Source organism: Equus przewalskii, chromosome 10 (genome assembly GCF_037783145.1).
Source record: "Equus przewalskii isolate Varuska chromosome 10, EquPr2, whole genome shotgun sequence".
Taxonomy (NCBI): Eukaryota; Metazoa; Chordata; class Mammalia; order Perissodactyla; family Equidae; genus Equus; species Equus przewalskii.
The window spans coordinates 3775312-3794535 of NC_091840.1; the positions used below are offsets into that span (position 1 = coordinate 3775312).

The 19224-nt window shown below is 56.0% G+C and overlaps 1 protein-coding gene across 1 annotated transcript; it reads left to right on the top strand.

The window, feature by feature from the left end:
* The first annotated feature begins 5423 nt into the window (after positions 1-5423).
* On the top strand, positions 5424-16416 carry LGALS3BP (galectin 3 binding protein). The gene is made up of 6 exons (XM_070559800.1): positions 5424-5757; positions 7707-7781; positions 8738-8929; positions 9684-9815; positions 11335-11587; positions 14977-16416. Exons 2-6 carry the CDS (start codon positions 7730-7732, stop codon positions 16049-16051), a joined length of 1704 nt encoding a protein of 567 aa, XP_070415901.1. The 5' UTR covers positions 5424-5757; positions 7707-7729; the 3' UTR covers positions 16052-16416.
* The last annotated feature ends 2808 nt before the right edge of the window (positions 16417-19224 follow it).

The window sequence follows — 19224 nt, forward strand, 5'->3', positions numbered from 1 at the left end:
GGAGGAAACCAAGAGAGTGGGTGTCATAAAAGCCAGTGCCCATATCTTCCTTTTGTCCCACCCCCACCCTGCTCTGTGTCCCCAGAGGCTGGCCTGAGTGAACCTCATCAACCCTCTGGGAGTGAGCCCGGACTGGCAGGAGGGAGGGCAGTGAGCTGGGAGGCCCTGATGCCCTCCTGCAAGGTTGCCTCCCACATCATCTCGCAAGGCAGCTCCCTCACGCACTGCCCGAACCTGGGCTCCAGTAACCGCTCCCTGCCCTTGTCCCTTCTGGCCTGGGAGTGGTCATAGCTCCAGATACCATGCTACCCCTTGTGGTCTCACTATTCCCTGCTCACACACACCTAGTAAATAGCCCCTTTTGCAGGGAGATCAAGTAAGAAGGTCTGGAGACTGTCCATGGACTAAGCAACAAGGACTTGGTGTTCTTGGTGATCCTCGTGAGGACAGGTCAGGAGAGCGGTGGAGGAGCAGCCCGAGCGCGTCCGGCTTAGGCGGGAACGAGATGAGGAACTGCAAGTGGAGGGGCGAGAAACTGGAGATACGTTCTCGACCGCCTCTTGAGGAAGTCATGACACCTCCACTCGCACAGCCGGCTTGGCGCTCTCCTGTGTCCAGTGTGCAATTCATTAGCGAAAAGAAAACTCCAAAGAGTCGTCTCAGAAATGAGTGGGTAAAGTGAGATTAATTTATTTCCAATGTTAGTTCTATCCTCTTATCACTTTAAACTGGTAAATGTTAAGGTAACTTATACCTTAATAAAATTGTTAAAAGATTTAAATAAAGCAAAAATAGAATGCCTTCACACAAAGAAAATTCCAGGCCCAGAGGGCTTCACTGGTGAATTGTACCAAACATTTAAGGAAGAAATAATATCAAACCAACACAAAGTCTTCATGATTTGGGGAATTGGGAACAATTCCCAACTCATTTTATGGGGGCACCACTACCCTGATACCAAAACCAGATAAATGTTTACAAGAAAAGAAAAATACAGAGCGGTATCCCTCTTGAACATAGATGCAAAAATCCTTAGGAAAAATTTAGCAAGCTGAATCCAGCCATATATAAATATGAAAACTCTTCATGGCAAAGTGTGATTTATCCCCAGAATGCAAGGTTGGTTTACTATTCTAAAATTAATCAATGTAATTCACCATATTAACGGACTAAAGAGGAAAACCATATGATCATATCAAAAGATACAGAAAAAGCATTTAGCAAAATCCAACACCCATTCATGATTTTAAAAAAACAAAACAAAACAAAATAAACTCTTAGCCAACTAGGAATAAAAGGAACTTCTTTAACCTGATAAAGGGCATCTGCAAAAAACCTACAGCTAACATCTTATTTCACGATGAAAGACTGAATATTTCCTCCTAAGTCTGGGAACAAGGTAAGAATGTCTGCTTTGGCCACTGTTTTCTCCCCTACTTAACTTTTTATCTTGAAACCATTTTAAACCACATAGACGTTACATAACTCGTACGGTGTTGCTGTGTTCCCCTCACATAGCTTTCTCCAGTGGTAACACCTTACGTTACCATAGACAATTATCCAACCCAGGAAAGTGAGTGGCTCTCGTCACTTTTACTTACTATCTATCCCATTGGAGGTCCCAGAGAGTGCAATTAGCCACAGAGAAAGTCACACGGATTGGAGAAGAAAGAGTAAAACTGTCTTTATTTGCCAATGGCAAGATCGACTAGGTAGAAAAGCCTCAGAAATCTTCAAAAATAACTGTTAGAACTAACAGTTGAGTTTAGCAAAGCTGCGGGATACACAGTCCACATGTAGAAATTAATTTTATTTCTATATACCTGCAGCGAACAATTGGAAATGGAAATTTTCAAAAACAGTGTCGTTTACAATAGAACCAAAAAACATGAAATAGATTAAGTCTAACAAAATGTGCAAGATCTCTATGCTGAAACTAAAACACTGATGAAAGAAATTAAAGGAGACTCAAAGGAAACCATACACTGTCGTCGTGGATGGGGAGACTCAGTTTTGAGAAAGAAAAATAAAGTCAAAGGACTTCTACTGCCTGACTCCAAGAGTTAGTATAAGGCTATAAGTAATCAAAACTGTAGTATTGGCACAAGAAAAATAGACATGTAAATCAATGGAAGAGAAGAGGGTCCAGAAATAGACGCATATGTGTGTGGTCAGTTGATTTTTTGACAAAGGTACCAGGGTTATTCAGTGGGAACAAGATTGTCTTTCCATAAGCAGTGTTGGGACAATTCTAATCTCTGGAGAAGTAAATGATTGAAACCCTTGTCTTCCACCAAACGTGAAGTTAACTCAGAATAGATCATGGACCTAAACGAAGAGCTGAAACAACAAACTCCTACAAGAAGACAGTGTAGGAGGAAATCTTTGTTAGGCAAAGGTTTCTTGGATATGACACCAAAAGAATGATAAAGTGAGCTTTAGCCAAATTCAAAACCTTTGCTCTTCAGAAGACAAAACAAAATTTGCAAATCATATATCTGCTAAAGGGACTTGTATCTGGGATATATAAAGAACCTATACAGCTCAGTAATAAGACAGACAACCCAATGTAAAATATGCGTAAGATTTAAATAGACACTTCACCAAAGAGGATGTGTGAATGACAAACAAGCATATGAAAAGATGTTCAACCTCAGTAGTCATTAAAACCACGAGATTCCACTACATATCCACTAGAATGGGTGAAATTAAAAAGCTGGCAATTCCAAGTGTTGGTGAGGATTTAGAGTCCCTGAAATGGTCATGAAATTTCCAGTAGGAATGCAACGCGGTCCAGCCACTTTGGAAAACAGTTTGACATTTCCTTGAAACCGTAAACCTGGGTCTACCCTGTGACCCAGTAATCCTATCTGTAAATATTCACACAAAAGAAATAAAAACTTGTGTTCTCACGAAGACTTGTGACTTGTCTCCAAATGTTCCTAACAGCTTTATTCCTAAGAGTCAAAAACTGGGAATGACCCACATGTCCGTCAATGCATAAACGCATGAACAAATTGTAGTCTCTCCGTACGATGGACTACTCCTCAGCCAAAAACTGAACCAGGTACTGATATTCGCAGCGATGGAATCAATCTCCAAAGCATCATGCTAAGTAAAAGCAGCCAGATAGTGGCGAAAGATTACATACAGTGTGTTCCCATTTATGTGAAATCCTGGAATGGGCACAGCTGCATGTCGGTAAGCAGACCGCTGGTTGCAGGCTCGGGGCTGGTGGAGGGGACTGATGCAAAGGGGCAGAAGGGACCATTTGGGGATGGTGAAAATGTCCTATATATTATGAGGGCGGTCATGGTTGCCATCTGTATACATTTGTCAAAACTCCTTCAGTGGATGCGTTTTACTGTATGTAAATTATATTTCAAGCCAATTAAAATAAGAAAGAGTGTGGGTTTGAATCCCAGCTCTACGTGACGTTGGGCAGATTTCGTCCCTCTGTGCCTGTTTTCTCATCTATAAAAGGGGTTAATAAGAGCGTCTCTTCCCGTCGCGGTTGGGAGTATTCGATGGGCCAGTTCACGTCAGGTTCACAATAGTCCTGGGCTACGTCAGTACTAGCATTATAGGTAATGTTCCCGTCTTCTGCCAGGGAGATGGAGTAGAGGCACAAAAAAAAATCCTTTAAACCAGCCAGGGGTTCTCGTCTCTGAAGCCCCTAGCCCTCTCCCTGCGGCGGCTTGGCGGTGGCTTCCTGGTTACAGCAGCACCGTCCACACTATCACAAGACGGCCCGATTGCTTGTGGCGTCCAGGCCTTTCCCAGTCTCCTCATCAGAACTGAGCGGCTCTTCTCCGGAGCAGATCACTTCAAGCTCACGTTCCACGTTCCCGGTCCGGGAGCCTAAGGCTGGAAAGGCCTCCAGAGCCGGGAGCAGATACCGCGCTTTGATTCGATGCTGACGCCTCCATCTTACAGTCTGCTTTCCTGGACACGAAGGACTTTCCAGGACTCTTTGGGCTGAGGATTCGGAAACTTGAGTTTTTAAACATTTCCAACACCACCTCCCAAAGTACTTCCTCTGCATTCCGGGCCTGTCCGGCCACTTATTTGGGCAAAAATCAATGGAGACTGTGAGAAGTGGCGATGCTGGAGTTTCCGTGTCCACGAGCACTGAGGCTCTTCATCCCCGTGGGATCTTGAAGCCCCTACAGTCTCTTGTTCTGCCTGTTCTACTTCCAGCTGCCTGTCCGCCTGGATCTTCAGTTTCTTTGGAGGGGCTAGATGAAATGTGTAGTGCCCCCAAACCTCACTTCTTGGGCAAATAGTCACTGAATGTTTGACCAGGGGGCTCGCCGGCTCGGGCTGTATAGACTGCCAGTGTGTCTCACCCGGTGGTTCTCAGCCCTGGAACGTTGGAACCACCTGGAAGGCTTTCAAATGCCACTGCCTGTCCCCACCCAGAGGTTGTGACTTAATGGGTCTGAGCACTGGGAGTTTGTCTAACTTCCGGATGATTCTCACATGCAGACCAGGTTGACAGCCACTGGGTTAGAGAGACTTGGGGACATTCCAAGGGGATAACCCTTGTCCAGAACCTTGGGATGCAAGTGACAGAAACAAAGGGCCTTGATTGCCTCATTTAACTGTGAAGCCCAGAGCTTGACCTTGACTTCAGGCCAGCTGGACCCAGGGACTTAGTCTCCTCCGTCTCTCAGCTCCGCCCCACCTGCATCCTCAGCTGGGCTCTCACCGTGCCAGCAGCTCCAGGCCACGTGTCCCCTATGGGGTCCCTCTCCATAAGTGGGAGGCTGACTCCCGCTGGGCTGGCTGGGATCATGATCCCTCCCTGACACCTCTGTGTGGCCAAGGGGCCTGCAGGGCTCTGACCTGCCAGGCCCTGGTGAGACCCCGGGACAGCCTGGGGCCCTCAGAACGACACAGTCTAGGAGTGGGGGGGGGGGGGGCGTTCCCTGAGGGAAACTTGAGGGGCTGGCTTTCTGTTGGAGGACAGGGAATGGGGGTGAGGTGGGTAGAACAATTGATGTCCACTCCACAGGTTGTACGTCCTGCCCCACTGCGAGAATGGGAAACGCTGGGAGAGTGACCATTGTTGGGGGAGGGGTGGCATACTCGGGGACATTGCCTCATGTCTCAGGGCCTCCCTCCCCCCATAAGGGGCACAACACTGTGCAGCCTCGTGGGATGTGGCCCTCTCTGTGAAGTCAGGCATGCCAAGTGCTTAGAGCAGGGTGGACTCAGAAATAAGCAGCCACCCCAGTTCCGTCCACACTGCCGGCAACGTGTAAGACCCAGGAACTGGGGGTCAGAGCATTGCCAAGAGTCCTCAGTCACTGGATGCAGACCCAGCCTGGCCGTGCCCACCCGCTGCTCTTCTCGCTGACTCTGCTTCCCCACCCCTCCCCCCTCCCCTGATGCCAAGCCTGGTGCTGGTCCAGCTGGGAGGAGTGCTAAGGTTCAGATGTGGCTGTCAGTTGTCTTCTCTGGCTATCAGGGCAGCCAGACTGCCGCCTTGGGCTGCTGCCATCCCCAACGCCCACAGTCAGAGCTGAGAGGAAGGGGGCCCCAGGCAGGCTTGTCAGCAGCCAACCCCAGGAGAAATCAGTCACGTGGTTTCTAGAAATCGAAACGAGATTCAGTTTTCTGAAGCATTTCCTGGGAGCAGCCTGACTACGTCCCACACTGGGAGGGTTTTCTGGGTGGCAGGACAGCCTGCAGAGGGATCCTGCAGCCGGAGAGGGAGGATCCAGGAGCACCATCCATAGTTGCCTCTGGCAGGTAAGCTCAGGCCTCTTGCTCTCTCTACACGATGTAATCTAGTGGGGGCCAAGTCTTCCTGTTTGCACCCAGCCGGGGATCTGGTGCTCCTCCTGAGCCCGGGACCATCAGTGCTACTCCCGGATCTGTAGGGCCTCCTCTGTGTCTGGTTGGGCAGGTTATTCACTGTGTAGGGACACCAGCCAAAGGGGCACACAAGCTTGGAATTCAGCCCATGGCCCTCTCACCTATCTGTGCATGCTGGCCCAGACCTGACTGTGCCTGAAGGAAGGGCCTCTTTGCTCACTGGCACCAAGGCACCATGTGGGTCAGGGCAGCCCCGTCCCAACTTCCCAGACGAGGGAGTCAGGCAATAATGGGTGGCCCCGGCCACCCCAAGGGCAGCAACATTTGCATGGTATGCACAAGGTGCTTGATTGGCCGTCTTCCCGGGCCTGAGTTCCTGTCCCAGGGCCAACAAACCTCGCGGCGGTGGCTCTCCGGGGAGCATAGAGGGTGACCAACCATCCCGGTTTGCCTGGACTGGCAGCATGTCCCAGCACGCAGGACTTCCAGTGCTAACGCCGGCACGGTCCCTGGCACACTGGACAGTGGTCGCCCTGGCCCTCCAGCCATCTACTGACTCGATGCAACAGAGCCCCCAACCTGCCCATACCTGCTGTGTGACATGGAGCTGGTGAACTCTCTGGCCTTCAGCTCCTTCACTTGTAAGGTGGGGTCAACAAGGCCTTCCTCTCGTTGTGGTGAGGATTCCATGAGCTGGTGTGTGTGAGCAGCCCTAGCACAGGGCTGCCCTTCAATGCCAGTTAGCAGCTCAGTGTGCCTAGGAGCCCTGGGCTGCTACTAATGCTGGACCGGGGCGCTGCTTCCAGGTCACCAGTCCCTGACTTATAGGGACGCTCACAACACCGGCCTTGTCCCCCGCTGGCTGGACCACCAGGAATGGGAGCAGTCGCAGGATTCCTACTGAGCCAGAGAAACAATGACTGGCTCTTTCAGGTGGGGATATGGGGGGAGGGAGGCAGGATGGGGATGAAGAAGAAAAGTGAGCAGCAAGATTTACTGAGAGGAAGGAACTCCAGGCAAGAGCTGGGAGACCTCGATCCCCTCAAGCCCAGCTGGCTGTTGTGGCCTTGGCGGCCCCCAGCCTCTTTGAGCTTCTGTTTCTTGCGGACGCTGATCTCACAGGTGGCAGTGCCAGGTCCACACTGAGCCCACTCAGCATTTCCTCCCCATGCTGGTCCCCGTGCCCCCAGTCTAGCCCCCACCCCCCACCCAGCTTCACAATCAGAGACCCAGGCCTCAGCCCTGAACCCTCTCCTCCAACCCCCAACCCCCACACACAGCCTGAAATCTCTCACTGCCGCTCCTCCCTCTGTCGCTCCTGGCCTGGATTACTATGGCCTCCTCCTGACACGTCCCCCTGCCCTGCTCTCACTCCCCTCCCTTCCAAGGCTCACATGGTCCAGAACTCCAGAATGTTCTTTATCTGCTGCAGACCTCGGGCACTCCCGCAGAGGTCCATTGCCTGAAGATAAAGCCCCACCCTTAGCGAGCTCACCAGGCCTCTCCCGACGTGGGCCCTGCACACCCCACCTCCTTCCTCTCCACCCTCTTCCCATCCCCACTGACAGCCACGCCTGGGCCTGGTGTTCTGAGTAGGGCTCCTGTCTCCACTGTCCTCCGTGCTCGAGACGCCCCCAGCTCACCCCCCTTCATCTGGGCAAGTCTTACTCGTCCTTGGAGGACCACCCTTCAGCTGAAGGGAGGACCTCCTACCAGGTGCCTAGAGTCCCGGGGGTTCCCCACACTCACAGCTCTGCGGGAGCCTGCTGCCCTCCACAAGGAGGGTCTGAAGGACGGACAGACAGACAGCCAGACGGACAGACAGGTCCTGGTCCTCAGGGCTGCCCAGCTCTGCCGTCTCACTCTGCTGCCTCCTACTGCAGGACGAGGGCTCCCAGGCAAGGTCATGGCCCTCCCGTGGCTCCTCTGGATGTGGCTGCTGCTCACGGGGACGCAAGGTGAGCTGAGCCCTGGGGAATGTCAGAAGCAGCAGCGGGAGAAGCCCAGTCTCTCCTGCTTGAACCCCAGTCACGCTGAGTCATGGTGGTTTGTACGTTGTGGAGGGGATGCCAGGGGCTTCTCCATTCTATCCAGTGGGAACCAGAGGGACCTAGCAGGAGGGGCTCATTGGACCAGCCAAACGCTGGGGGTCATGAGGTCAGTGCCCTTTGGACACAAACTTCCAGAGTCCTGGACACCTGTCCTCCTGCTCTTTACACCTCGAGGCAGGAGGCCCTTGCTCATCCTGCTGACCCCACAGAGGTCTGCTGCACCCCCAGCTCAGAATTGCCCTTTGGCATGGCACCCAGCTCCTGCCTGGCCCTGTCAGCACCGGGAGGGGCTGGTGGGGGAATTCAGGGAGCTGAGTCCCAGAAGAACGAATGTGGGGCCACGACCCTGCTGTCTTTCTGTTCCTGGCGCATTCTGCCTGTGTTTCTGGGGGTCCCTGGGTCTGCTGCCCCTAGCATTTCCCCACACCCCTCCCAGCAGTCCTTACTGTGGTGCACGGCTGCACCCCCAAACCCAGACACCCTCAGGTGGGGTCAGCATGGGCCCCTTACCCTCCCCACTCTTCCCTGGCGTCCTGCACCCTGACTCTCAGTGCCTTTTCTATCAACGGAGCAAAGGGCTCACACCTCGAAGATGAGAAAAGGCAAGTTTACCTGCTGTGTGTTGGCGGGGGGTGGCTATGCACATCTTCCACTCTTCCCCGGTGGGCAACCCCCTCAGGAATGGACAGGGGGCTTTAAAGCTAATTGTCCAGCAGTCCCCACACCTAGGGGGAACTTGACTGCCCCCATGAAAGCACACAGCCTTGGAGAAGTGTGGGCAGTCAGTGCTGCTGGCCTGGATGGAGTCCCAGCCGCCCAACCTTCGTCCCACTGATCTTTGCTTTCCCTCGGGAGCCCTGCAGGTGTGGAAGATGGTGACATGCGGCTGGCCAACGGGGACACCGCCTATGAGGGCCGTGTGGAGATCTTCTACAGAGGCCAGTGGGGGACAGTGTGTGACAACCTGTGGGACCTGACGGATGCCAGAGTTGTCTGCCGGGCCCTGGGCTTTGAGAATGCCACCAAAGCTCTCGGTAGAGCTGCCTTTGGGCCAGGTAGGCCTCCCAGTCCCCAGGACCCCCAAAGCTGAGACATGCTGCCAAGCAGCCAGGCAGGAAGGGACCATCACCTAAGATATGCAAATGGCATTCCTATCACGTAGCATGGGCACACAATCGGAAGAACACTGAAGCCCTGTGCTGGCACAGCTCCCAGGCCGCCTCCCTCACACTTTGATGTGACTTTTTGGTGCCGAGGCTCTTGGCACCTCACTCAGGAGCTCAGCCATGTCTGTTCCCTTTGACCCAGAAGCTCCACTCCTGGGAATTTATCTTCTTGAGACAATTTTCCCCAAAAAGAAAAGTCTGTGTGCAGGAAGATTGTTTCTGACACAGTGGCTGTGATTCAGAAGAAAGGGAAATAATCTAGACATTCAGCGACAGGGAAGGTGCGTAAATTATGAGAGAGTAATTCGACGTCTATGAAGCAGACAGACGTTATGAGAAAGCAAGGCTAGTTTACGGTACAATGTTAACGATAGTTAATCCAAACCCACGCTCCGATAGTCAGCAGATCATACTTGGTAGAAGACATATAAACAAGGACACGTTCTGGAGGGGACTCTGAACGACAAAGGGCTGCTTTCGTGCATGGTGGGGATGGCAGAGCACTCTTTCCCTCTTTGTGCAAGAAATGTGACTGTTCTTTACAAGGCTTCTCAGGGGAGCAGCCCTGTTTGCAGGGCCTTCCTTCTGGGGCCGAGAGCCCCGGCTCACCACCAAGCCTCTCTCCGCCTTGCTGTGCCACCAGGAACGGGCCCTGTCATGTTGGATGAGGTGCAGTGCACAGGGACAGAGCCCTCACTGGCCAACTGCTCATCGCTGGGCTGGCTGAAGAGCAACTGCGGGCACGAGAGGGATGCTGGCGTGGTCTGCAGCAACGGTAAGCACGCGTGCCCCATCCCGAGACCCCCGGAGTGCCGGCGTGGAGGCCCGAGCCCGTGGCCCCCAGGAGCAGAGGTCCCGCCCACTCCCTGCCCTCCCTGCACACACGGCCTCCACGCGGATCACACTCCTGCGCAAAGGTTGGCAGGTGATGCCCTCTCTCCAGGAGCGCTGGGAAACCTCGCAGATCCCACCACTCCACAGCAACGAATCCCCAATTCCTCACTGCCCTTTCCAGGACCCGCTCAGAAAGGCTCCGTGGAGCCTGGTTGTGGGGCAACAAGCCACGCTCCAAACACACGCCAGGGCTGCTTATTGCAGGCTTGTCTCTAACCACCAACAGTTACTCCTGTCAGTTCTCCTCCTGAAGCACATTACCCGGCAGCCCGTGAGCTCAGCCAGCATGGTGAAGGTGCTCTAAATGTTTCCTGGTGGCAGAGAGGCCTGGTGACCAGCTGCCAGCACGCCCCCTGCCCCCAGCTCCATCGGACGTTCTGATGAACCCAGGCTCCTCTGCATATCAGAGTCCTTGAACCCCAGTTTTCTCACTCTTCGTTCTCTCACCCACCGTCCATCTCCCTGGGCCTGCGCAGGGCCTGGGGCACCCCCTGCCCACTCCCACAGCCCTCAGCTGGGGGACCAGATGGCCAACGTGCAGCACCTAAGGCTCGGGGTGAGGGAGGCCAAGCCCCAGGAAGCCAGGGCGTTCTCGCAAGAAGAGAGCAGCCACATGGAGGGCTCGCGCTGCGGAGGGCACAGGAGAGGCACCGGGGCGTGAGGCCGGGGCGCATGGCAGGAAGAGCCTCTGGCGGGGGCCCTTTGGCAAGAGTAGAGGCCAGAGGAGGCTCCCAAGAGTCTGGGTGCAAGGAGGGACGGGGTGCTGAGCCCGCCTGGTTTAAATGCGGGAATGGATTCAAACCTTTGTGGCAAAGAAAGACGGGATTTAGTTCCCGGTGAGGCTTTGGGAGGGGTCCGGGTGCATCGCCCCCTGAACCACCCCAGCGGCCTCGAATGGCTTCTCTAGGCCTCGGCCTCCTGCAGGAGGCTGCTAAGGACCCCAAAGCTCTACCATCAGGTTGCCATAAGACCCTCACTCTTCCAACTGTCAAACCAGGGAAAAGATTTTGGTTTTAGAAGGTAACATCAAGGTGATAGATAGATCAATCGATTGATTGATTGGGACTTTAAAAGGATGGAGCCTCGGGCCCTGGAAGTCAGCGTCTCCAATCGCCGGTCTAGAGGTGCTGCCTGCATCTGGGAGGTGGATGAGCCAACAGGGTGCCTGACGGGGGCAGGAGGGGCCCGGGGCCACGGCGCGCTGTCTCCCAGGCTCTTCTTTCCTGTCTTCCCAGGAGCCGTTGTGAGTCGATAAGTAGATAATTGAGGCCGCAATTTAAGGGAAGAGACGGACTCCAGGGAGTGGAATTGTTTTCCGGGTCACAGAGCAAGCGAGTGACAGGGCCCGACGCGGGCCATGACCCTCGCCTCCTGGCGCTTTCCCTTCTGCCCCTTCTTAGTAACCAGAGGCGTCTACACCCTTGACCTGTCCAGCGAGCTCGCCGTGGCTCTCGAGCAGATCTTTGATAGCCAGAGGGGCTGTGACCTGTCCATCAGGGTAAAGGTGAAGGAGGAGGAAGACCTGAGCCTCTGCGCCCACACGCTGATCCTGTCCACCAACCCTGAGGCCCAGGCCCTGTGGAAGGAGCCGGACAGCACCGTCACCATGGAGCTGGACGCCGAGTGTGTGCCCGTCGTCAGAGACTTCATCAGGTGAGCGTCCTCGGGGCCGGGGACTGAGCAGTGTCCCCAGGCTCACCCTCCAAAGCAACCACAGGGATAAGGGTTCCAGCTCTGGTCACAACAGTACTTTCACGGACACATGTGCACAACATGCGTGCACTCATACACATACTCATGTGCACACTCACGTGCACAATGCTCCTCACAATCCACAACTCACATGTGCACAGTCACTCTTGCACATGCACATGTGTTTTGCATGCTCACACATGCATACACACTAACACTCTCACACCCACATGCTCTTGCACGTCCACGTATGAACTCTCACACATGTGCACACTCGTGTATACACGTTCACACTCACTCTTACAGTCACCTGCATTCTCACACTGATACACACACTTTCACATGTGTGCACACTCACACCGTTACGCGTACCGCGTACACATTCACACACACGTTCTCGCATTTGTACACTCTCACACTCGTGCATGCACACTCACACTGTACATGAGTACACGCTACATGAACTGTCACGCTCACATGTACACTGACAGTCGTGTGCACATGCACACTTGCACACACATATACAGTGGCCCACAGTCACATGCACACACTCAACACACACGCTCTCACACACGAGTATATGAACTTTCACAAAATACTGTATAAAAAAATCTCCCTGGATAACCACTCACTGTTGTAAGAAACTATAAACCTCTTTGTGGATTCTGAGTTGATGGTGAGCAGGAAGCCTGGACTCGCTCTGTGGAGGGGCTGCGGGCGGGAAGCGTGGGACAGAGCTGGAAGGAGAGTGTCAGCGGTCCAGCCTCTCCTCTCACACTCAAGGCTCCCAGGCGAGTGACCTGCCAGCGGGGCTGCGAAGGCAAGCCCCCCAGAGCACACGGCACGGCCCCGGGAAGGCACGAACACCATGTGGGCTACGAGAAATTAGGCAGCCCTGAAACCACACCCAACTCCCTGTCCCTTAGGTGTCATAAGGACACGATCTAAGATTCCCAAGCACCTAAAAAACAATCATGAAAATCCTCCTTCCTCTCCTCGCCTTACTTGCGCATGTGAGAGACAGAACACCCACAACTCCCGATCTGTCCACGCGGTAATGGGGTCGGGGGGGGGACCCACAAGAGGAGCCCTCACACCGCCTTCCAGAGGCTTCCGCACATGCCTGTGTGTGGTCACAAGCGGGCTCAGCCGACACTCCTGAGCCCGTTTCCCAGACCAGGAAAGTGAGACACCGAGGGGTCAGCCCCTCTCCTGAAACCAGGCTACTGCCCTCCTGCCAGACAGCCCAGGGGGTCCGCTCTGTCACCACTCAGGGGCCTCCTAGGGGCTTGAATTTTGAAAGCATCCATTTAAAAGAAGAATTGCATATATTAAAAAGTGTGCTCTCATTCTATGACCCACAGCTTTATATAGCAGAAAGTGGCATTTAAGAGAGAACAACAAATGGCAATTGAAACAGAATTAAAATGGTTTCTTTCCAGCCAAGTGTAAGAACCTGGGAGCTATCCCATGCCCCTCCTCGTGGGATGGCTTCTAGGATGTTTGAGAACTAGCGCAGGTGCCCCCCCACCACCCCCGCCGCCTCCCCACCCCGGCTGGAGTCACTGCCCTCGGCAAAGCTCGGTGACCCGCTGCAGTGTCTGGCCGGGTGCTCTCCGTCTCCCTCTCTCTCTGTCTCCTCTCTCCCTGTCTCCCTATCTCTCTGTCTCCTCTCTCCCTGTCTCCCTATCTCTCTCTGTCTCTGTCTCTCTCTCCCTCCCCCAAGGCAGAGAGGCTGCAGTGAGCTGGGTGGCCTTGGCCTCTTGGCCCCGTCCAGGCCCCAGAAGGCCTCGGGAGCCCCTCCTCATTGGGGCCACCCACAGACTGCCCCCTCCCCTCTGCCCGGGGCCACCCCTCAGCACCTGGTGTCCAGGGAGGGCTCCTGTCAGTTGTCCGGGTCCTGCCAGTTTCTGTGGTTTCTGAGGGTCCCTAACACTCCCGGCCTTTGGTCCTTTTTTCTTCCTTTCAAGGTTGTTTTCCTCCCTGGTGGCAGGGCAGGACAGGGGAACCAATTGTGACCCCTGTTCCCACCCACTCTGGGCGCCGTGGAGGCTGTGGGCAGGCGGGCCAGGAGGTGAGAGAGCCGGCCGGGGCTGGGGTTCACATGGCCTTGGGGCTGCATAGCCACCAGCCTGGGAGCCGTCCCTCTCAGCCTGAAATGAGAATTAGGAGGCAATGAGAAAACATTCTGCAGTATCCCCCATCCCTTTGTCAACTGCCATTGGCAGGGCCCTTGGGGGCCCTTACTGCTGATGAAAGCAGCGGCCCCAGGAGGTCCGGCCCCCCTCCCCCGCCCCCGCCACTGTGCTGGTGCTGTTCCCCGGGGAGAGGCTCCCAGCTTCGGGCCGCAGGTAGGCAGGTACCCAGCCAGTGGGTGACCAACCAGAGGGCGGAGATGCCCTTTTTAGCCCAGAGTTCACGGTAAGCAGCTGGAATCACGCTGTGTTGAGTGAATGATGACGGCAGGAAGGGAGGAAGGAGCAAGGGCATGCCTGTGCCCCGTCACTGTGCACCGCAGGGTCCCCCATCCTCTCTGGGCACAGGGCCCGCCCTGCCACCTGGTATGCTGGCACGCCTACTGTTTTCAGGGGGATGCGGTGGGCAGGGGTCCGGGGCCCCTGTGCCCTGTGGCTGTGGGGATAACTCGGCTCTTCCTCACGGCAGGCCTTCATTCACCACGCCCAGGGGACAGTGGCAGGCCCAGCCCGGCGTTTCCCCTCCAAGCAGGCTCCTTCCATACACATTTTCACTCAGCAAAGCACTGAGTTACGTGACGAATGACGCAGGCTGGGTGTCGCCCACCAGGGAAGACAGACAGGAAGCAAGCGGGGGCAATGCCCGTGTTGTGGGGGCACAGGGACAAGTGCTGGGGCCGGAGGACGCCGAGGGTGGTCATGATGGCAGGAAGGGAGGGACTGTGCAACGCTGACGCCCGGGATGGCCAACAGGTCCTGGCATGGGGCCCTGCAGAGGCCAGGCTCAGACCCACGGGGGCAAGGATGAAGGTGAGGGAGGAGGCCGAGACCGGACCGGGGTGGGAGCCGCCTCTCTCACAGGAGGGCTGAAGCATCCACCCTCCCAACCCTGCGATCTGCCCTGTCGTCAGCATACATCGCTCTAAGCAAATGTGGGATTTGGACTGTGGGGCCACCTGAGAGATAATTGGGGGGACTGAGCACCTCTTGAAATTGCTAACACCCCTGGGGGTGCCCGTGGGTCAGTGGCAAACAGGTCATAGAGCATCGCGTCGGCAGTGGGCCCGGCACACACCTGGGTACGCCTATTGTCCTGCGGGGAGGGGTGTAACCAGGCGCTCAGCTCTCGCCTCCCTCGCCCCCCTCGTCCCCCAGGTACTTCTACTCCCGCAGGATCGACATCTCGCTGTCGTCTGTGAAGTGCTTCCACAAGCTCGCCTCTGCCTACGGGGCCGAGCAGCTGCAGAGTTACTGCGGGCGCCTCTTCGCCGTCCTCCTGCCCGAGGACCCCTCTTTCCAGATGCCCCTGGACCTATACGCCTATGCACTGGCCACCCAGGACCCCGTGCTGGAGGAGGTCTGCGTGCAGTTCCTGGCCTGGAACTTCGAGGCCCTGACGCAGGCCGAGGCCTGGCCGAGCGTCCCCGTGGGCCTGCTCCAAGTGCTGCTCTCCAGGAGTGAGCTGGCCATGCCCAGCGAGCTGGCCCTGCTGACGGCCGTGGACGTCTGGAGCCGGGAGCAGCGCGCCTCCCACGGGGAGGTGGAAGACCTGGTGGAGAAGGTCCGGTTCCCCATGATGCTGCCCCAGGACCTCTTCGAGCTGCAGTTCAATCTGTCCCTCTACTGGGGTCATGAGGCGCTCTTCCAGAAGAAGATTCTGCAGGCTCTGGAGTTCCACACCGTGCCCTTCCGGCTGCTGGCTCGGTACAGAGACCTGAATCTCACCCAGGACGCCTACAAGCCCCGGCTTTACACCTCGCCCACCTGGAGCGCCTCCATAACGGCCGCTTCCCAAGCCTTCTCCCAATATGGGTACAACACCTACCGCTATGGGTACAACGCCTACCAGTCCTTCCAGACCCAGCAGCACCCCAGCTTCCTCTTCCTGGACAAGTTCATCTCCTGGTCTCCCGTCTACCTGCCCACCGTCCAGAGCTGCTGGAACTACAGGTTCTCCTGCTCGTCTGACGAGCCCCCCATCCTGGGCCTCTCCAAGTCCGGCTACGTGGATCCCACCATCGGCTATGAAAACAAAGCGCTGATGCTCTGTGGGGGGCGCTTCGTGGCCCACGTCGCTGATTTCAAGGGCTCGAAGGCCGTGATCCCCAGCGCCCTGGGCACCAACAGTTCCAGGAGCGCCTCTCTCTTTCCCTGCCAGGCAGGGTCCTTCAGTGGCTTCCAGGTGGTCATCCGCCCCTTCTACCTGACCAACCCCTCGGCGGAGGACTAGACGGGAGGCTGGGTGAGCCGAGGGGGCGAGGGACAGGAGCACAGAGAAGCGAGGCGCCTCCCAGGATGCCCCCCGCCCCCAGCTGAGCCTCTCGCATCCTTCCTTCCTCTGCATGCACCTCCAGCAGCTGCCACCAGATGTCCCCCCTGCTTCCACTGAGTGCTCTGAGCTTGGAGAAATTACTGGAAGGTTTCACCTAGTGCTCACCAGGGTGGTGAGAATTCCTGTTCTCCCACTGCCTGGCTGGTTTGTCGGGAAGCAACAGGCAGAGCATGACACTGTGAGATTGTCCACACTGCCTGTCTCTGTCTCAGTCCTCTGTTGTCCTTTGTCTGAGATCATTAAAATTGCATCGTGGTTCCCAAGTCCTCTCGTTCGTGTAGAAAGGGTGATTGAGTGCATTCTGTGTTCAGATGTTGGGTGTGCTGGGCCCTAGGTACGCTGAGTGAGCAGACACAGCCCGTGTCCTCATGAAGCTGTGGTGTCCGGGCACGACAGGTGCTGGCGGGTAGACGAACACATGGGTAGTTACAAATCGCACAATGGGTGTTGGAAACCACAGGGTTCGAGGTGGGAGGCACAGCTGGGCCTGCTTTAGCCTGCATCCCCCTGGAGGAGCAGCAGACGTGGAAAATGGGAGGAGGGTGTGTTCCAGGCAGAAGGAACAGCACGTGCTTGGCATCTTCCCTCCTTGCACGTGTGCACAGGGTGAGGCCTGAAGGGTCGCAGCTCAGCATCATCTACAAGAATGAAACTCTGGAAACAACCTAAATACCCATCGACAGGGTGCTTGACCACAAACAAAGATAGCCACTGTGGGGCAGGTCAGACAGAAGAAGGATGTACTGGAAGGATACTAGGAGACCCACAGTGTCTAGAGGAAGGCTGGAGGACCAGGCCTGGGGTCCCATGGGGACATCCTGTTAGGATGCCACCTCTGGGTTCTGGCCACTGAAGGCCACCCCCAGCATGAGCAGGGGCAGGAATTCTGCACTGTCCCTGCCTTTTTGTGATACATGCTCCAGGCGCAGGGCCCCCAGTGGAAGCATCTGGTTGGCTGAGCTCAGGCCACGTGCCCACCGCTCTTGGCCGCGGTCTGAGAAACAAGCATCTGGACTGTTTCGGCCTCGGGAAGGGGAGGCAGCACAAAGCTCACCCAGTGGGAGCGGGGTTCAGGCACTGGGCAGCCACCTTCCCCACCAGCGCTTCACAGACAAAGGCAGGGGCACATCCTCCGCCCGGCCCCACACAGCTTCTCCCTCTCCCAAAGGGAGCCCCCAGACCCCCGGGCTCCACATTCCACACCCAGCTCCAGGCCCACCATCTTGTCCACTTCTATGGCGGTCCCCTGACATTTTAAAAATCTGTCGTTTTATTTAAATCACACTGTTGGCAAGTGCCATCACCACTGTGGGGCACAGCAGCAGGCGAAGGAAGACAGAAAGCGAGTGGTGTAGACACGCAGGAGGCCCTGCAGCAGAGACCCCACGGGCGGAATCACAGCCTCGCCGCGGCAGTCAGCCCAGAGCCCGTGGCGTCGCTCTTCGCCTCCCTATTTCTCGGTCCCTCTGCCCGCAGCCAACACGGCAGCAGCGAAGGTCCAGGCCTGGTCAGGCAGCCAGGCGCTTCCCCCCAGAGCTCTGGGCCCTGTGGATCCCACCTGTGGGGGAGCCTGCAGCCCTGCGTGCAGCCATTGGGTCGGCATTTGAGGGGACGCCCCGAGGAATCACTCTAGTTCCTTCCACCCTCCTTGCACTTTTGAGTGGCAGCCACGTTCCCTGATAGTCCAGGCCTACTGGCCCCAGGCAGCCCTCCCGCCTTCTTTCTTTGCCCATTTGATTTGCCCACAGGCACAAGGAGTCCTACAGGCTCAATGCCAGCCTGAGCTTCCAGTTCAGTGAGCGGCAGAGGGGTCTCTTGGCGGGAACATTCCTCTCTTGGGTATAAAACCTCTAAACCAGCAGAGCGCAGAGTTTCGGGTACCAGGTGCAAAACATTTGCCCCCAGGTGACCAGCTGTACTGCCTGGGCACCACTGGTCCCTCCCGCACTGGTGTTCCGGGTAAGGGGGAACCACAAGCCCAGAGTACGTCACAGACGGGAGGGCAGGGTTGGTTTTATGGGGGGGGTTGGTTTTTTGGGGGCAGTAAATGATAAAAGGATTTATTAAGGAATCTGGAAGTAGGGTGGCTCCAGGATTGGCTAATACATGGTGACATGTCATCGGACCTAGCTTTTGCCATCTTTCGTCACTGCCATCCTGAGCCTTAGGGTTCGTCCCAGCCTTCCTCTTCATAAGCCGCTTATGCGTCATGGGCTATTCACAGACAGTGAACCCGGGGCCTCAGCACACACGTGACCTGGGGGCAGCCCTCGCGCTGCTGGTCAGTCCAGGATCAGTAGCACTAAGGGCAGTATGGTGGGAGGAGGGCCAAGCCAAATCCAGAATAAATGTTGACTCCTTGGGTGGAAGGCGTCACGTGCACAGCTGCCGTCAGGGAGCCGGCCGCTCCACCTGGGCATTGGAAGGGCCAGCTGAGGGCTCAGGAGCGAATGTTGGATCACATGAGCCTGTGATGAGGCCAAAGTGAACCCGTGCAGAGCGCCCTCCCTGCCACCAAGGCCACCTGGAGAGCCAGCAGAGTAGACCCCTGTGACTGGAGAGGGGGCAGAGTGACACCCCCAGAGCAGCCTGCCTGACCTCCACAGGTGAGAGCCTGTGCCGCTGCGGGGACATAAACGTCCTCATCCTCTGTGACCACGCCAGATGTCTGTCTTCGTCCTCTGCCCAAAGCTCGCTGTCACTCACCCTCCATCTAACTCCTTCCATCCCAGACTCTGACCAAACCATCAGCCACTTCCACAGTCAGGTGGCCCCAGGCCCTCTTCCCTCCACCCTAATGAAGAATGAGACGGCTGCTCAACATTCTGCCCAAAGGGGGGGGGGTCCCTTTCCTGCCAGGCAACAATGCCACAGCAAGCCTCTCCCGTCTCGTATTAGCCCGCGGTGCCATCTGAAACCAGGCTTGCATCCCCTCCTCCATCGCTGATGCTGAGGAGGCTGTAGGTGATGCAGGATTGTAGCAACCTGCAGGTGCAAACTACCCGTGCCTCCAGGGATGGATTGGGCCACTCCTGGAGGTCCCCCTCCCTCCTTCTGCTGGTGTGCTCACA